Genomic DNA, 12,671 nt, shown 5'->3' with positions numbered 1-12,671 from the left:
ACTCAGATACACACTGGAGCAGCAGATCATCGCCCCGTCATTCTCCATGCAACAGGTCAACTGCAACGCCGTCCTCGTGCCCTCTCAGGTCTTTACATCCCCCATCATGATCCCACACAACAGTTTCATCTCCCCTCAGTCCCAGTCGGGTTACAACACTCAGCCTCAGGCTTCCCAGCACTCCCTGCAGCTCCAGCAGCCGCAGCAGTTCTTTCAGGTACGACGCCCGTCTGCTGTGTGGTGACGCAGCATCATCACTCACTGGGCGTGAACTGTTTGTAAAGGCATGTTTAGAACATGACGATCTGTTACTTCTGATGAGTCACGCGTAACCGGCTTTGCATTTGCTGATTTATGGAAATTTACACACAAGGCTGCATCCCACTGCCTCGTTACCACAGCAACAAGCTACAGTGCTTGCTCCCAGCAGCTGTTAACCAGAGTTATCCTCGGAGTCATTCCAAAGCCTTGGCACCAACAGCTGCAATCTGATCCAAATTCATCAAGTCAGATATTAAAATATATTCATGATTTTTGTCTTGATCCAGCAGTCCAACGTACCTTATATTTTAGGTCAATTAAATCCCTTAACACAGAGAAACAGCCTTGTCTTTTGTACTAAAGTAAAATGATGGTAAAATTATGCTCGGCATGTGTTTGCTTTGCTCCGTAGTTACGACAGAAGGTTATATTTTAGTTTCTGTTGCAGGATCTGGGAGTGATTTATGTGAAAAACTGACCCAACCCTCTATCTAGTGTAATCAACTTTGAGAATATTGACCACTTATACATGGACACCCAGAAACACAAAGCAGTCTGTTACCAAACAGACTCGGCACTACTGGCTTTAAACATTTGGAGTTTGTAAACAAATGGCTAAAAATCTGGCTAAAACGTGTATCTAAGTTACATCAGCTACAGTTAGCTGGCTGACTCATCTCGCTCATTTACTTGTTGCTAAGAGGTATTAAAACGAGGTTTCATCACAAAAGTGTTGGCAGATAGTTAATATTGCTTAATTAATTCATGCAGAATGTTGATTAATTTGGCAACTGGTTTGAGAGATTAAACTTAATGAGGGTTTGTTTGTTCTTTCCTCTGCAGATGGCTCAAGGACTTGTACATGGTGGATCAACTCCAGCATTCTTACATGCCACTAATATTCCACAGCAAAGCACTGTGGGATACATCCAGCAGCAGCAGCAAACACCACAGCTGCAAACACAACAGCAACAGTCGCAACAGCAACAAAGACAATACCAACATTCCCAAAACCAGACTGGCAGTGTATCAGACTTCCGAAATATGCTGACTCGGTAGCGCTGTGGACTGTGATATCACGGTGTCCCTTTGGTGCTGCCATCTTGCAGGTGGCAGCATGTTGTGGCATTTGGAACTTGACATCATGCTCTGCATGCTTGTAGTGACCTTAACACTTGACGTGGGGCTGCCCGTGCAGACCATGACGGTCTGCACATCACTGGAGTGAAACCACAAGCGGACGCCACACTGACCTGATGTCACTGAGGTTCCGAGGAGAGTCTGAGAGGCGGGGCCTGTCATTGTTGGCCAACTCAGCCGCCAATAACCTGGAACAAGTGGATGAATCATGGCTTTCAAGAACACACTAATTTCATCCTGCGGTTAGTTTCCTCTTTAGTATCTGTTAGCATGTTGGCACCACACCCTAGCCTAAAGTATCCATTTCAGCCTATAAATAAATATTCAGTTTCCCCCATTTAATAAAGGCTCAACAGTGAGATTGCTTTTCAAACCTGTAGCTCAACAACCCTCCCCAGTGACGTCACATCATCGCCCCATTTTAGCTCCACTGAAAATCTCAAAAAGGGAGAAACGGCAGACACTGATCCTATTTATCCTGAAACACAGATTTACTCGCAGGTTTTCTCTTGAGGGGCGTAAATATGGACCATTATATCCAAATTCTGCTTTCGCAGGAATTTAGATGCAACACGCTCAACTGGGAAGATGAGGGGGCATTTTTCTCCAATTACTAGAGACATCAATCTAGATTTTTAAAGCCTCAATCTAGAACTGAAGAAGGGCTGCGATGACTATCTCAACACTTTTTACTGAGAATGACAACACAGCTCAGAAGTCACACTACTGGTGCTTCTGATGAGCTCTGCAGCACAGAGTCTTTACTTGAAGAACAAGTTACGGAAGGGGAAGGGGGGGTAAATATTGTGCCTTTTAACCATGCTACAGTACCGCCATGATGCGGTTTGATGGTTGTGTGTGTGATTACGGCTTTAAAAATCCAGCTCAGGTCCATTTGGAATACAAAGTTATATATTTTCATAGCGCATAAGTTATTCTTTTCCGCATCAGACTGAACATCTAGATTTGTATTGGATATATTGCAAATATATATTGGATGCCTTTTGAAACCGTAACTTGTCCAATCAGTAATGTCCAAACAATTTCTGCGATGATAATGAGATTCAAGAATCTATTTGCTGAAACCCTCATGAAATCTTTATTTATTATAGATGTATTTTAAAAAGAACTGTGTAGGATTACGAAAGTAGTTTTATATTCAAGTAAGAAAAGATTTTATGTGTTCACGTAGAAAGATGGTCTTTTTACAAGCTGTCTCACAATAACGGTGCATGACCTGTACGCCACATCGGATTGAAAAGTGGCTCATTGTAGTTTTTCACGCCATTGCTGCAGTGTACTTCAGGTATACTAGCATGAACACGTCTAATACCTGTATTTATACACATCGCCCTGTATATCCAGAGTCATTCAGTTGTTTTGTTTGTCTGGGTTTGTTTTTTTGTTTTTTTGTGGCCACATCAGGAGTCATAAAATATTTGCAGCAACACACCGCTCTTAAATATGAAGGAAAATATTGCCGTTAGATATTAAACCATCCCTGAAAATGCATTTTGTTGAGTAAAATATCATCCAGCTGCTGTTAAATTCTCTAAATGCTCATTCGTCTACTTTTAATCGGTTCTTGTTTTATGTACAACAGTCATTCAGGTCCTTTGGAGTTATGTTCCCAACAGTTGTTTTCCAAATTGAATATCCTGCGGATTTAATATATTTATTTTCTAAAAAGTTGTACAAGGAACAACTTTTTGGTGTGTTTTTACAGCCCATCCAGGGAAAAAACACTGTTGTGTTAATGACAATCAGACATCTTGCGGCACAGCCCGAGACACAAGGTCATATGACCTGAGTCCTCTGTCTCCTGGGGGTGGGGGGGGACACGACGTGGTTTTCTTGTTTTTGTTGTTTTGTTTCTTTTCCTGAAATACTCACTGTGGAACTCGCGCTGGCTGTCACGTTTGGTCTCAGCCTCCTCTCATGAACACGTTCGCGGCTGGCGCTGCTGACGGCGGATGATGACAACTGTCAGAAGAACACTCGCTGTCCCAAGTCCAGTGCCGTTTTTACATTTTTACGATGTGCAATGTCAATTTGAGAAGAAGAATGTTAATTTATACTGTTTTAAAGCAGATGTATACGATGTATATAGAGGTGTATAATAAGCCATTGTACCATGTAAATTATATGGAATTATTTTTTTAATGAAAATGCCCTAACATTCCTTCAGCTGTTGATTAATCAATGACAAGACTAGAGCTCTTACACAGGATTTGTCTGTTTGGGAATGTGGTGTAGACCTTCCTTACACAAACTAAAATAGTTTTATGTTCACGATAAAACCACAACATACACACATACATATAAATATATATAAATATATACATTTATAAAATTATATATGTATAAAGCAAATGAAGAATCGTCACATTCTTTTCAAACACACATCAAGGTCCAGTTGTGCGGTGATTAAAACGGCTCGACCTTTAAAGACACTGCAGCTTTGTCAGCTTGTGAGAAAAAGTGCAATTGTACTTCATCATCAAAATGTTGTTTTTTTTTTCTTTGATGGCTAAAGGAGTTTTCAGCCTCCCAATTTCATTTATTTATTTTTTTTGTTGTAAAGATCATAAATGTTCACACAGCAACACAGAGGTGCCATAGGTGATAATACTCCCTTCACTGCTGGTCATAATTAATCGTTAAAAATCCAAACCTTTCAGTCAGCCGCAGTGGAATTCCCTCTCAAGGAAATCATTTAGAGACACTTCAGTCCATGTCTGCACAAAATGACTTCGCCCTATTTTTATTTGCCTTGCAAATGTGGTTGAGATGAAATACACAACTCAACTACAAGTTAATCACGTTGCAGCAGTTCAGATTTGGGTTAAAAACATGAAATAAATCAGCTTTTTTTTGGGGGGGGGGGCGGATAAACAAACACCCATTTTGCAACAGATGTTTGGAGATGGGATTTTCTTTTTCCAGCTTTAGGTGTATATTGCTTCAGTTATTGTAAATAATCCATTTGCTCAAACGGTACCGTTTGTCTTTGCGTTCCGATGATCTCCGTCAGTTGTCGCTGCACCTTTTATTTCCTTCAACTTTCACTCTATTCTTCCTCTTCATGGCGTTTTTCATTAAGTGTCAATGTTTCTGTTTTTATTTTTGAAGTCATGTGAACTCAATCACATTTAACGGTTCTGCATCGTAAAATGACGACTGACACATTTGAGTAAGAAACGCCAGGTCATGAACAAACCTGGTACACAGCCATTTCTGCAATTTGAGTGCAGAGAAAAATATTGAATACCTTGTAAAATAGAATGTACAAAATGCATAGACTATATAGTTGTTTATTTTGTACGTCTAATAGATTACATATGTACGTTACATGATTTTAAAATTAAAGTAATTTTGTAACAGATAATGAAGTGTCTTATTAGAGGAGGTGAGGCTTTTTTTGTGTTCAAAGTTGGTGTTGCACAGTCACAGTTGTATGGCTTGTTTTCTTTCTGTATTTACATCATAATAAGCTTTAAAAATATATATATATATATATATATATATATTGTTAATATTGTTTAAAAGAAATTAACAAAGTAAGTTTACATTCTAAAATATCTTGATATTAATTATGTTATATTGAATTATTTATAAATCAACCTGGATATTGTGAAATATTTGAAAATAAATATTTTTAAACATGAATCGTCATTCTGAGCAAAGTGTGTACTTAAAAAAATAATTGTTTATATACAGGACTGTTTGCAAACATGTCATAACTGTCTGATGATTAACGCAGAAAGTTCTGAAATCAGAGAGTCAGGCTAAAACTCCGCAGGCCACATGACTTTAAAAACAATTAATTCTTCTGCATCAAGGTTCTCCAATTCGAAACTCGGCCGACAAATTTGACAATCCCAGGCTAAAGAATTTTGTCAACGTTAAGGATGTGACACTGCTTTGATTTCCTGAGGTCTCAGCGGCAGGATGACCACGTGACTCGCTGATGTAGCTTTGTGATTTGATTTTCACTGGAAATCATTTGAGACTAAACATGCAGGAAACTGACAGAGCCTCCGCCATCAGTCACAATTCAACTCTGATAGTAATGTCATTTGTTTCATAATTTTATTGAATCATTGAACTACGCTGTCTTCAAAAAGTCAAGTAAAATTAAAAGTATACTGTACAGTACACGTGTAAAAAAAAAAAAGAATAGGTGAATCTGATTTCCTTTTGAAGGATGAACTGCGTGGCTGATTCTGCTACTGTTCATCCTCTCAGAGAGTCGCAGGCTAGTCAGACAGAACCTCCGTCACTGTGTACACCTTGTTGATCACAACTTCCACCTCCTCTCCACCCAGGTGGCAAAGGTCCAGGATGCAGACCACATGTGTGTCCTCCAGCTTGCTGGCAGTCTCCAGGATGGCCTCTGCAAGACCAACATGTCATATTGTAGCGTCACACTGATGCTAAACATGATCCCGTGAGTTAATCATCAAGGGTGGAGTTGCAGGTCCTCACTAGTGTGGTGATCACCTGGCTCAGGAGGTGTCGCTTCACTGAGAGGACAGAAGAAACCTGAAGACAGGCAGGACAGCATGGTGTTACCGTGAGGGTCCTGAGGGAGACCCACAGCTCTGGGCTCGCTGGAGCTCACAACAGGGAAAAACGCCGCGTCTACGGCAATCTGCTTGTTTATGCCTGTCAAAAAAATACAAAGAGAACTGCTTTTAACCTTCTTCATGGCCACTCTTTGTTAGTAATAAGCCATAGCAACAACATAGGTTGTTTTCTTCACGTTACATACTGTCCCAGGTGAGGGCGGCCTAGAAGCCAGAACGAGGGCACAGCCACTTGTCCACAAGACAGAGCAGAATGTTTGGAACGACGAGGTTTCATAAGCACTTCCTCCGACATAATGCTGTTGTATTAATTTGATGTTTTCTGGAACAGATGATTCAGACCTCTGATTGAACTGGGTTTCCTGTGACAGCAGGTTTGCACCTCGGACTGACTCACCGATGACGTAAAGATAATATAATACACAGGCAAAAGGTCAGTTAGTCAGTTCTATGCTAATTTGAGACTAACCCAATAAGACATCAATTTGGGTTGTTAAAGAGGGAACACCAAGGCCTACATCCTCCGGATAATTTCGACAGGAGGCTTTCAGACACGCGTCTGGTGGTGTTTTGATTCGAGATCAGAGGATCCAAGAGAAAAAAAAGAGCTTAACAGTGTCACCTAATATGGTGATCTGGTAGTATCCTGGACAAACGGCAGGCGGGACCATGTCAGCAGTTTGCTCCGGTGTCCATCGCATCGGCTGAAGGTTACTCCACCGCATGCAAACTTTATTTTCTTCCATAGTGAACGTCCGAGAAGTACTGTCCTGGTACAGACCACCTTGAGTCAGATGCTCAGACAGTTCTTCACGTTGCTTCAGCCAACTGCTGCTTTCCCATGACAAGGCGTCAGACTCTGGACGAAGCAAACACACTCGGCTTTCAAATCAAAATCTTATTATCAGACTACAAAAGTTACATGGCAACAAATTGTACTTCCTAATGCACCTTGGTTTTGTGGTTGTTCCTCTAGTTCAGAGTTGCCCCCCTCTTCCTCTGTATCTTCACGTCCAGCTTTCCTACAGGAGCAAAGATGATGGTTTAATGGAGGAAAGAGTGAATCAGTCACATGACCTGCGGCATCTTCACTACCTTTTTGCTGGCACTCCACTCCTGAAAAATGTCTCTATGTTTCTGGGGGAGAAAAAAAAATGTTAAAAAGTTTCCTTTAATAAAATTAAAAGTAGCTTTTGCCAGATTACATGTTTCAAACGAGAGGCTATACATCCCACCTTGTCTGAACTTTCCTCTTACTTGCTGAGCGTGATGGAGATGGCGGGCTGGGCGACTGCTCAGCCGTGCTGTGTGTTTCCGGTTCAGCTTGTTCACGTGAATCAGTAGAAATGTCGGGCACCTGCAGGAAACCACAGCGCTTATGTCACAGTGTGAACGGACAGTAGTACTAGAAGGAGAGTTTTAAACCATGTCTACTACCTCTTTCCCTCCCGCTGGGGTCCTGGGGTGTTTTGTGTATCTCACTGCCGTGATTTGACCCTGAATCGCGAGTCTTTTATGTTCCCTGTATTGCAGCGTTTCTAACTCCCTCTTTAAGTCAGACACAGCGACCAGAAGGGCTTGCCCTGAAGATAGAAAAACAAAAGATTTGAACGTGGAAAAAGTTAACATAGAAGAAAACAAACTCTCAAACACATTAGCCAGAATGATCTGAGGCTATTTTATCAAGTCGTATGCTCAAAACACGACAAGCACGACTGTGAAATAGACATCTTAAAGACATATAATAAAACTTTTGGGTGAAGAATCTATCTGGTCTTCTTATGCCTGTTGCATTTAATGTTACACAAAATCTGAGTGTTTCGTGTGCTCTCACCTGATGCGTCAGCTGTTGTCTGGGTAAAGATACGGGGAGCGTGGGGGTAGCAATAATAGCCACCGACGGCGGTCCCCCGGAGGATGTCGTTGTCCTTCAGAGTCTTGGTCCACCGGATGAAGTCCTTCACTCTGGGGTCACTCACGTATGGTTGACCTTTGTGGTAGCCTGTTGTGGACACGATCACACAGTTCAGTTCCAACACCCAACGGACCGACACACATCGATGCTAAAGCTATGCTAACCTGTCACGAACATCTCGGTCTCACAGCTGCTGGTGAGGTAGAGCAGCGAGCCTTCCACTTGACAAACTCTCATCTGAGTGCACACCAGGTACGTCACTTGGGAACAGGCGAGGGAGGAAATGGTCAACAATTGCAGTTACAGACGCAAAACTAGAACTTTTGAATGTGAAGCGCAGCAGGTGACTCACTGGGGCAGATCTGGTTGAAGATGTCTGGTTGAGAAGAGGAGAACACCTCCAGGATAAAAGGACGATCAGATGTTCCGTCCACTGCGTGAACCCAGCGATACGTCCAGTATTTCTCTGGACCTGCAAGAACACTGAATGATCCACCATTTTTGATGTATAAAATAAAAGCAGAGGTACGTTTGGTAGCTTTACCCGACTTATTCAAAACAGATTCCAGCTTATGGATCAAACGCTTTCATTTCTTACCCTTATTTCCTTTACACCTGACTCTTTCCACCCGACCCACGAAGGTCACCAAACCAATGACATCACATGCTGATTTATTGCTTAATTTTTCCAACTCGGACCTGTAAGAGAGACACATCACATGAAGGGTTGACACTTTGTTATTTACAAGTATTGAAGAAACGCAACTGATGTAACACTGAAACACGGAGCAGCAACCACATGGAAGGTGATAAACGTCAAACTCCAAGTGGGATGATTTTGATTTGTAATATAAAGACGGCCGAAGCACGTTAGGGTGAAGGGAGTCTAAGTGCATTTGTTGTATTGGTATTGATATCCGCACTGCTTCACTGGCTCAGTTGTGATATTTCTGACTATTTTCATTGAGGTTTTTTTAAATGGTAATGTTACAACAAGGGTAGACCGTTACGCCCAATGGGGATTTGTTTTGTTTTTGCTTCTTTTCTTTCTTTTGTTTGCTTGCAAATGTGTTCAGTTTTTTTTTTTAATTTTTTCTGCTCCCTCTGATATTTAGTTTAAATCAAACCATTAACAAAAGAAAGAAATGCCAGAGCACGCGGACCCCACGCGCATGATAAATGGATATGGTTGAATGTGTGGTTTTAGAAAAATGAAACAACGACGGTTAATTACCGTGTGGTGAACTGGTAGGAAACTTCTGGCAACCCCCACTGAGGCAGGACACTTTTGGGAGACACCACAGTGATGACCGATGCTGGGTTGCGAGCGTTCAGGCAAATTTCTGACGAATGAATAAATAAATAAACAAACGTGTCAGACAATAGCGAGAATGTTGATCTGAGTACCTTTTAGAACACGTCATTAGATTCTCGGTGCTTTTTAAGTATCAATATCCTGATGATGAGTGAAAACTGCACGACCATTTGTTGTACTTTCAGAAAATGCCATTCACACAAAGGTTGCTGAAAAGAAAAATAATTGTGAATGCAATTAGCAGTCGCACAAATACCCAGAGAGCTGAAGCTCTTGAGTCTGTAATGATCCATTTGTGGTCGTGAGCGGTTTGCATAACTCAGCTTCAGAGTGTAATTTTGGAGGTACAGCACCGTCCCCACGTTCAGTCTGTGGTAAAATTCTGGACAGAGTTCATTCCACAGTACAAGGGACATGGTACCAGTCTGGTCAGCAACTTCAAAGTAGGCCTGGAGTCATGACAAAGCAGGAAAACAAAGCTGAAATCTTACAGCACAACAGAATTAGAGAGACTGTCTGAAGATCAGAACTTACCTGGTAGGGATAATCAATCTTGAGTCCAAACTTCCCATAGTAGCGTAATCTGGATTTGTGGATTATCTTCACGAGCAGAGGGAAGGGTTTCCATGTGTTTCTGAATGAGGACTCCAGACTGGAAAGAAGAGTGATCGTGGACACTGTTGACAAGAAGACATCGCAGACATCATTGAGACTTGTGTTGCAATATTATGGCTAAAGGTCACGCAAAATTTGAATTTGAATTTTATTCGAGGAGTAATAGTGAAACTGTTTAATTTCAGAGATTAGTCATCATCTCTCTGATCGTGTTCAAACGACTACTCTGCAAAAGGCCCGACAATCTCATGGCACAGCTTCTCACCCTCTTTTTCAAACTTTTACCAACATCTTGGCTTTTGTTTTTTTGGTTTATACTGTTCTTGAAAGGCGACAAGCTTTTATTTTGTAAAGATGTAAAAAAAAACAAAAAAACAACAACAACACAGTTAATTAAAAACTGAAAACAATTTTTTACTGCAGGCATGACTAAGAAAACCCTCGTACAACAGCAGTATTATTTTTGATCCATATTGCGATGACTCGGTGGGAACAATTAGTTTTATGCTTAAAAAGTGTAATTAAAATAATGGCCAAACACGTTTAAAGCAGCACTGTGGTGTGGAGCATCTCAGTAGCACCACCACACCATGTACCCTGAAGCTCCTGCACTTGGCTGTTTTTTAGGAACTTTTTAAAGGTCAAAGGTCAAGGTCACTGTGGCAGGCACATATTCCAGAGGCGCATAACCAGTGTTGTGTTTCTAAATCTCTCTGGCCTCCTGCTGTGTAGCTATAGAGATCGCAGGCATCACTTCAGCCACGTAACCCGAGGTCATGTGAGCAGCAGTGATGGGGTTGAGTTGGTGTCTCACCATCCAGCATCACGTCACATGCAGGAGGCGCTCTGCTCCAGATGTCCCCTTCTGGATCATCGTTGTTCCACAAAGGCAGGTAATGTTTTCGGCTCACCTGGAGAGGAACATCGCTTTGCAGCACCACACTCCTCTCCATGCCGTGCCTGACCAGCATGGGCAATGAGCTAACATCCTTAAACCGGGTCAGGACAGCAGACGTGTCCGGACAACACCTGACCTCCCCGATGCAGATGTAACCGTGGCCCAGTCTCTTCTCGTTGTAAACAAATGAGCACTGCGTGATGCTTATGTCCGCTCCGGTCCTCAGGATGTTTGCGCGCACCAGGTGATTCAAACTCGCGTCAACAAAACATTTGGTTCGCCAGACTCCGTCAGTGACCGTCACGTCGTAGCTGTAACTGTCGAGAGGCTGCTGACCCTCACTGTGTTCGCTCAAGTACCTCTGGAGAGCAATGACAGCGACAGGAAACCCCTCCTCGGGCTTCAGTTTCAGGCACTGAGTAGACGATAACCGCTCCAATGTTATCTGGAGAAAAGACGCCTGAGTGTGACATGTCCCCGCCGAGGTACAAGACGAGTTATCCTCCATGTATGTGCACCTTTATCAACCTGTTACCCGTTACTTCATGTTAGCTTATCGGCTAACTAACCTCAAAATCTATGTATAAAACCACAATTTGGTTTACGCTATCAACTTAAATAAGGAATCGACAAGCGTCTGAACAATGCGACAGAAAAAAATGACCTTCCTACTCGCTAGTTTACCAAATAAAACTTTCGGTGTTTTCAATTTGACACTTCCCTAACGAATAATTACAAACATCGCGCGGGTGCAGCTTGGTGACGTCACCGGCAGGCGCTTACATCCGCAAAACAGAAATAAATCATCGGAAATCAAAGAATCTATTCTTTCCGCGTCCAGTACTCAAGTCTGACCTTCAAAATAACGGAATAATGTAAACAAGAAATTCCTCCTTTCTGAACTCACTTCGCTGAACATAGTCGGCTTATGTTAACGTCATCAACCCTCTAAGGACGACTGTACTTGTAGTTTATTGTCGTAATTTTGTGTAAACGTCATAACATGCAGAATAAATAGTCATACTTAAAGGTCCGACATGATTTTAGAGCAATGTCATAATTGTTTCGTCATTTGTGGTCTGCGGAAATTTGCTTTAACTGTTTAAGAGTATTTATAGCTCAATTAAATGGCTAAATTACCCTAAATAAAGGTAGAAGAGTATTTCTTCAAATTACACCAAAATAAGACACTGAGAGAGGCTGGTGTGAAAATATTGAACAGCCTTTTCTACACTCTCTTATTTTTTTCATTAAAAAGACAGAAAGAGGGGTGCATGTTATCCTCAAAAGCCTCATAACATCTTTATTTATAAATGAAGCTATTTTAGGCCTTTGTCGGTATGTCCCAGTTCAAAAGTCCTCAGCACTCCTGCTCTGTTACTGAAAGCAAAGAGGAACTAAGGACATAGTTTCAGTCAGTTAGTAAGAGCATGAAAAGTCTTTTTTGAATCTTTTCCCCCTTTTATGAGCGTGATTTCCATGTAAGATCTTCTATTTTGGGGGCCTCTGCAAATGTAAAATTTCTCTGAACTTCTTTTTTCTTCCCAAAAGTTTTTTGTTGTTGTTGTTTTAATGTATGATAGTAGATTTATCCATTATGTTCTGATCTGGTTTTCAGTGCAAAACCTTTTAGAATACATGGATGTACATACTGATCATGTTTATCAAGTGTATTGTGTTTGGTCAATTTATCCACGTGCTTCAATCCAGCATTACCTCCAAAAAAAATGAATCCATGACTCTCTCATTAAAAAAGCAGAAGCATTACTGTAAAAGGGATTTAGACTGAACACAAACTTGGTCAAACAGAATCTGATCATGTGAACAAGGTGGGCCATACAGTGACATTTTTTTTAATATAAACTATTTTATAGTTTTGAATGAATCATTTAATTATGCAAGATCTGAGGTGCTCTGCTACTCGAATAGTATTTTGAC

The 12,671-nt window shown here is 41.4% G+C and overlaps 2 protein-coding genes across 13 annotated transcripts in view; one reads left to right on the top strand and one right to left on the bottom strand.

Annotated features, from left to right (window-relative positions):
- Positions 1 to 5,024, top strand: part of npas2 (neuronal PAS domain protein 2) — a 46,008-nt gene extending 40,984 nt beyond the window's left edge. For all 7 annotated transcript variants that reach the window (XM_086227009.1, XM_086227012.1, XM_086227013.1 and 4 more), the window contains 2 exons: positions 7 to 217; positions 1,105 to 5,024. In XM_086227009.1, coding sequence (XP_086083135.1) covers positions 7 to 217; positions 1,105 to 1,320 — 427 coding nt within the window. In that variant the 3' untranslated portion in view covers positions 1,321 to 5,024. The remainder of the gene's footprint in view (positions 1 to 6; positions 218 to 1,104) is intronic.
- Positions 5,025 to 5,471: 447 nt separating this feature from the next.
- On the bottom strand, positions 5,472 to 11,650 carry radx (RPA1 related single stranded DNA binding protein). Of its 6 annotated transcripts, none has more exons than XM_086227015.1 (15): positions 10,650 to 11,650; positions 9,755 to 9,897; positions 9,477 to 9,669; positions 9,140 to 9,248; positions 8,504 to 8,604; positions 8,258 to 8,377; positions 8,070 to 8,165; positions 7,825 to 7,992; positions 7,428 to 7,573; positions 7,226 to 7,347; positions 7,086 to 7,127; positions 6,942 to 7,012; positions 6,613 to 6,849; positions 5,890 to 6,069; positions 5,472 to 5,797 (listed from the first exon to the last, which is right to left on the bottom strand). In XM_086227015.1, exons 1-15 carry the CDS (start codon positions 11,239 to 11,241, stop codon positions 5,661 to 5,663), a joined length of 2,457 nt encoding a protein of 818 aa, XP_086083141.1. In that variant the 5' UTR covers positions 11,242 to 11,650; the 3' UTR covers positions 5,472 to 5,660. The 6 variants fall into 6 exon arrangements, with proteins under 6 accessions (XP_086083141.1, XP_086083142.1, XP_086083143.1 ...); XM_086227016.1 differs by having other exon boundaries at positions 5,905 to 6,069; XM_086227017.1 differs by having other exon boundaries at positions 5,890 to 5,946.
- Positions 11,651 to 12,671: the final 1,021 nt, after the last annotated feature.

Source organism: Aulostomus chinensis, chromosome 15, assembly GCF_037954235.1.
Source record: "Aulostomus chinensis isolate RoL2024-O1b breed Wild chromosome 15, RoL_Achi_v1.0, whole genome shotgun sequence".
Taxonomy (NCBI): domain Eukaryota; kingdom Metazoa; phylum Chordata; class Actinopteri; order Syngnathiformes; family Aulostomidae; genus Aulostomus; species Aulostomus chinensis.
The sequence above is the reverse complement of the archived record's forward strand: the minus strand, read 5'-3'. Positions and strand labels throughout refer to the sequence as shown.

Bases quoted from the DNA above. Each gene is read 5' to 3' on its own strand.
- radx (XM_086227015.1), bottom strand. From the start codon at position 11,241: ATGGAGGATAACTCGTCTTGTACCTCGGCGGGGACATGTCACACTCAG. The intron at 9,249-9,476 runs GTATTTGTGCGA...TTCATTCGTCAG, and splicing joins CAAGAGCTTCAGCTCTCTGG to AAATTTGCCTGAACGCTCGC. The intron at 6,070-6,612 runs GTGACACTGTTA...TTTTTTTGACAG, and splicing joins CTACCAGATCACCATATTAG to GCATAAACAAGCAGATTGCC.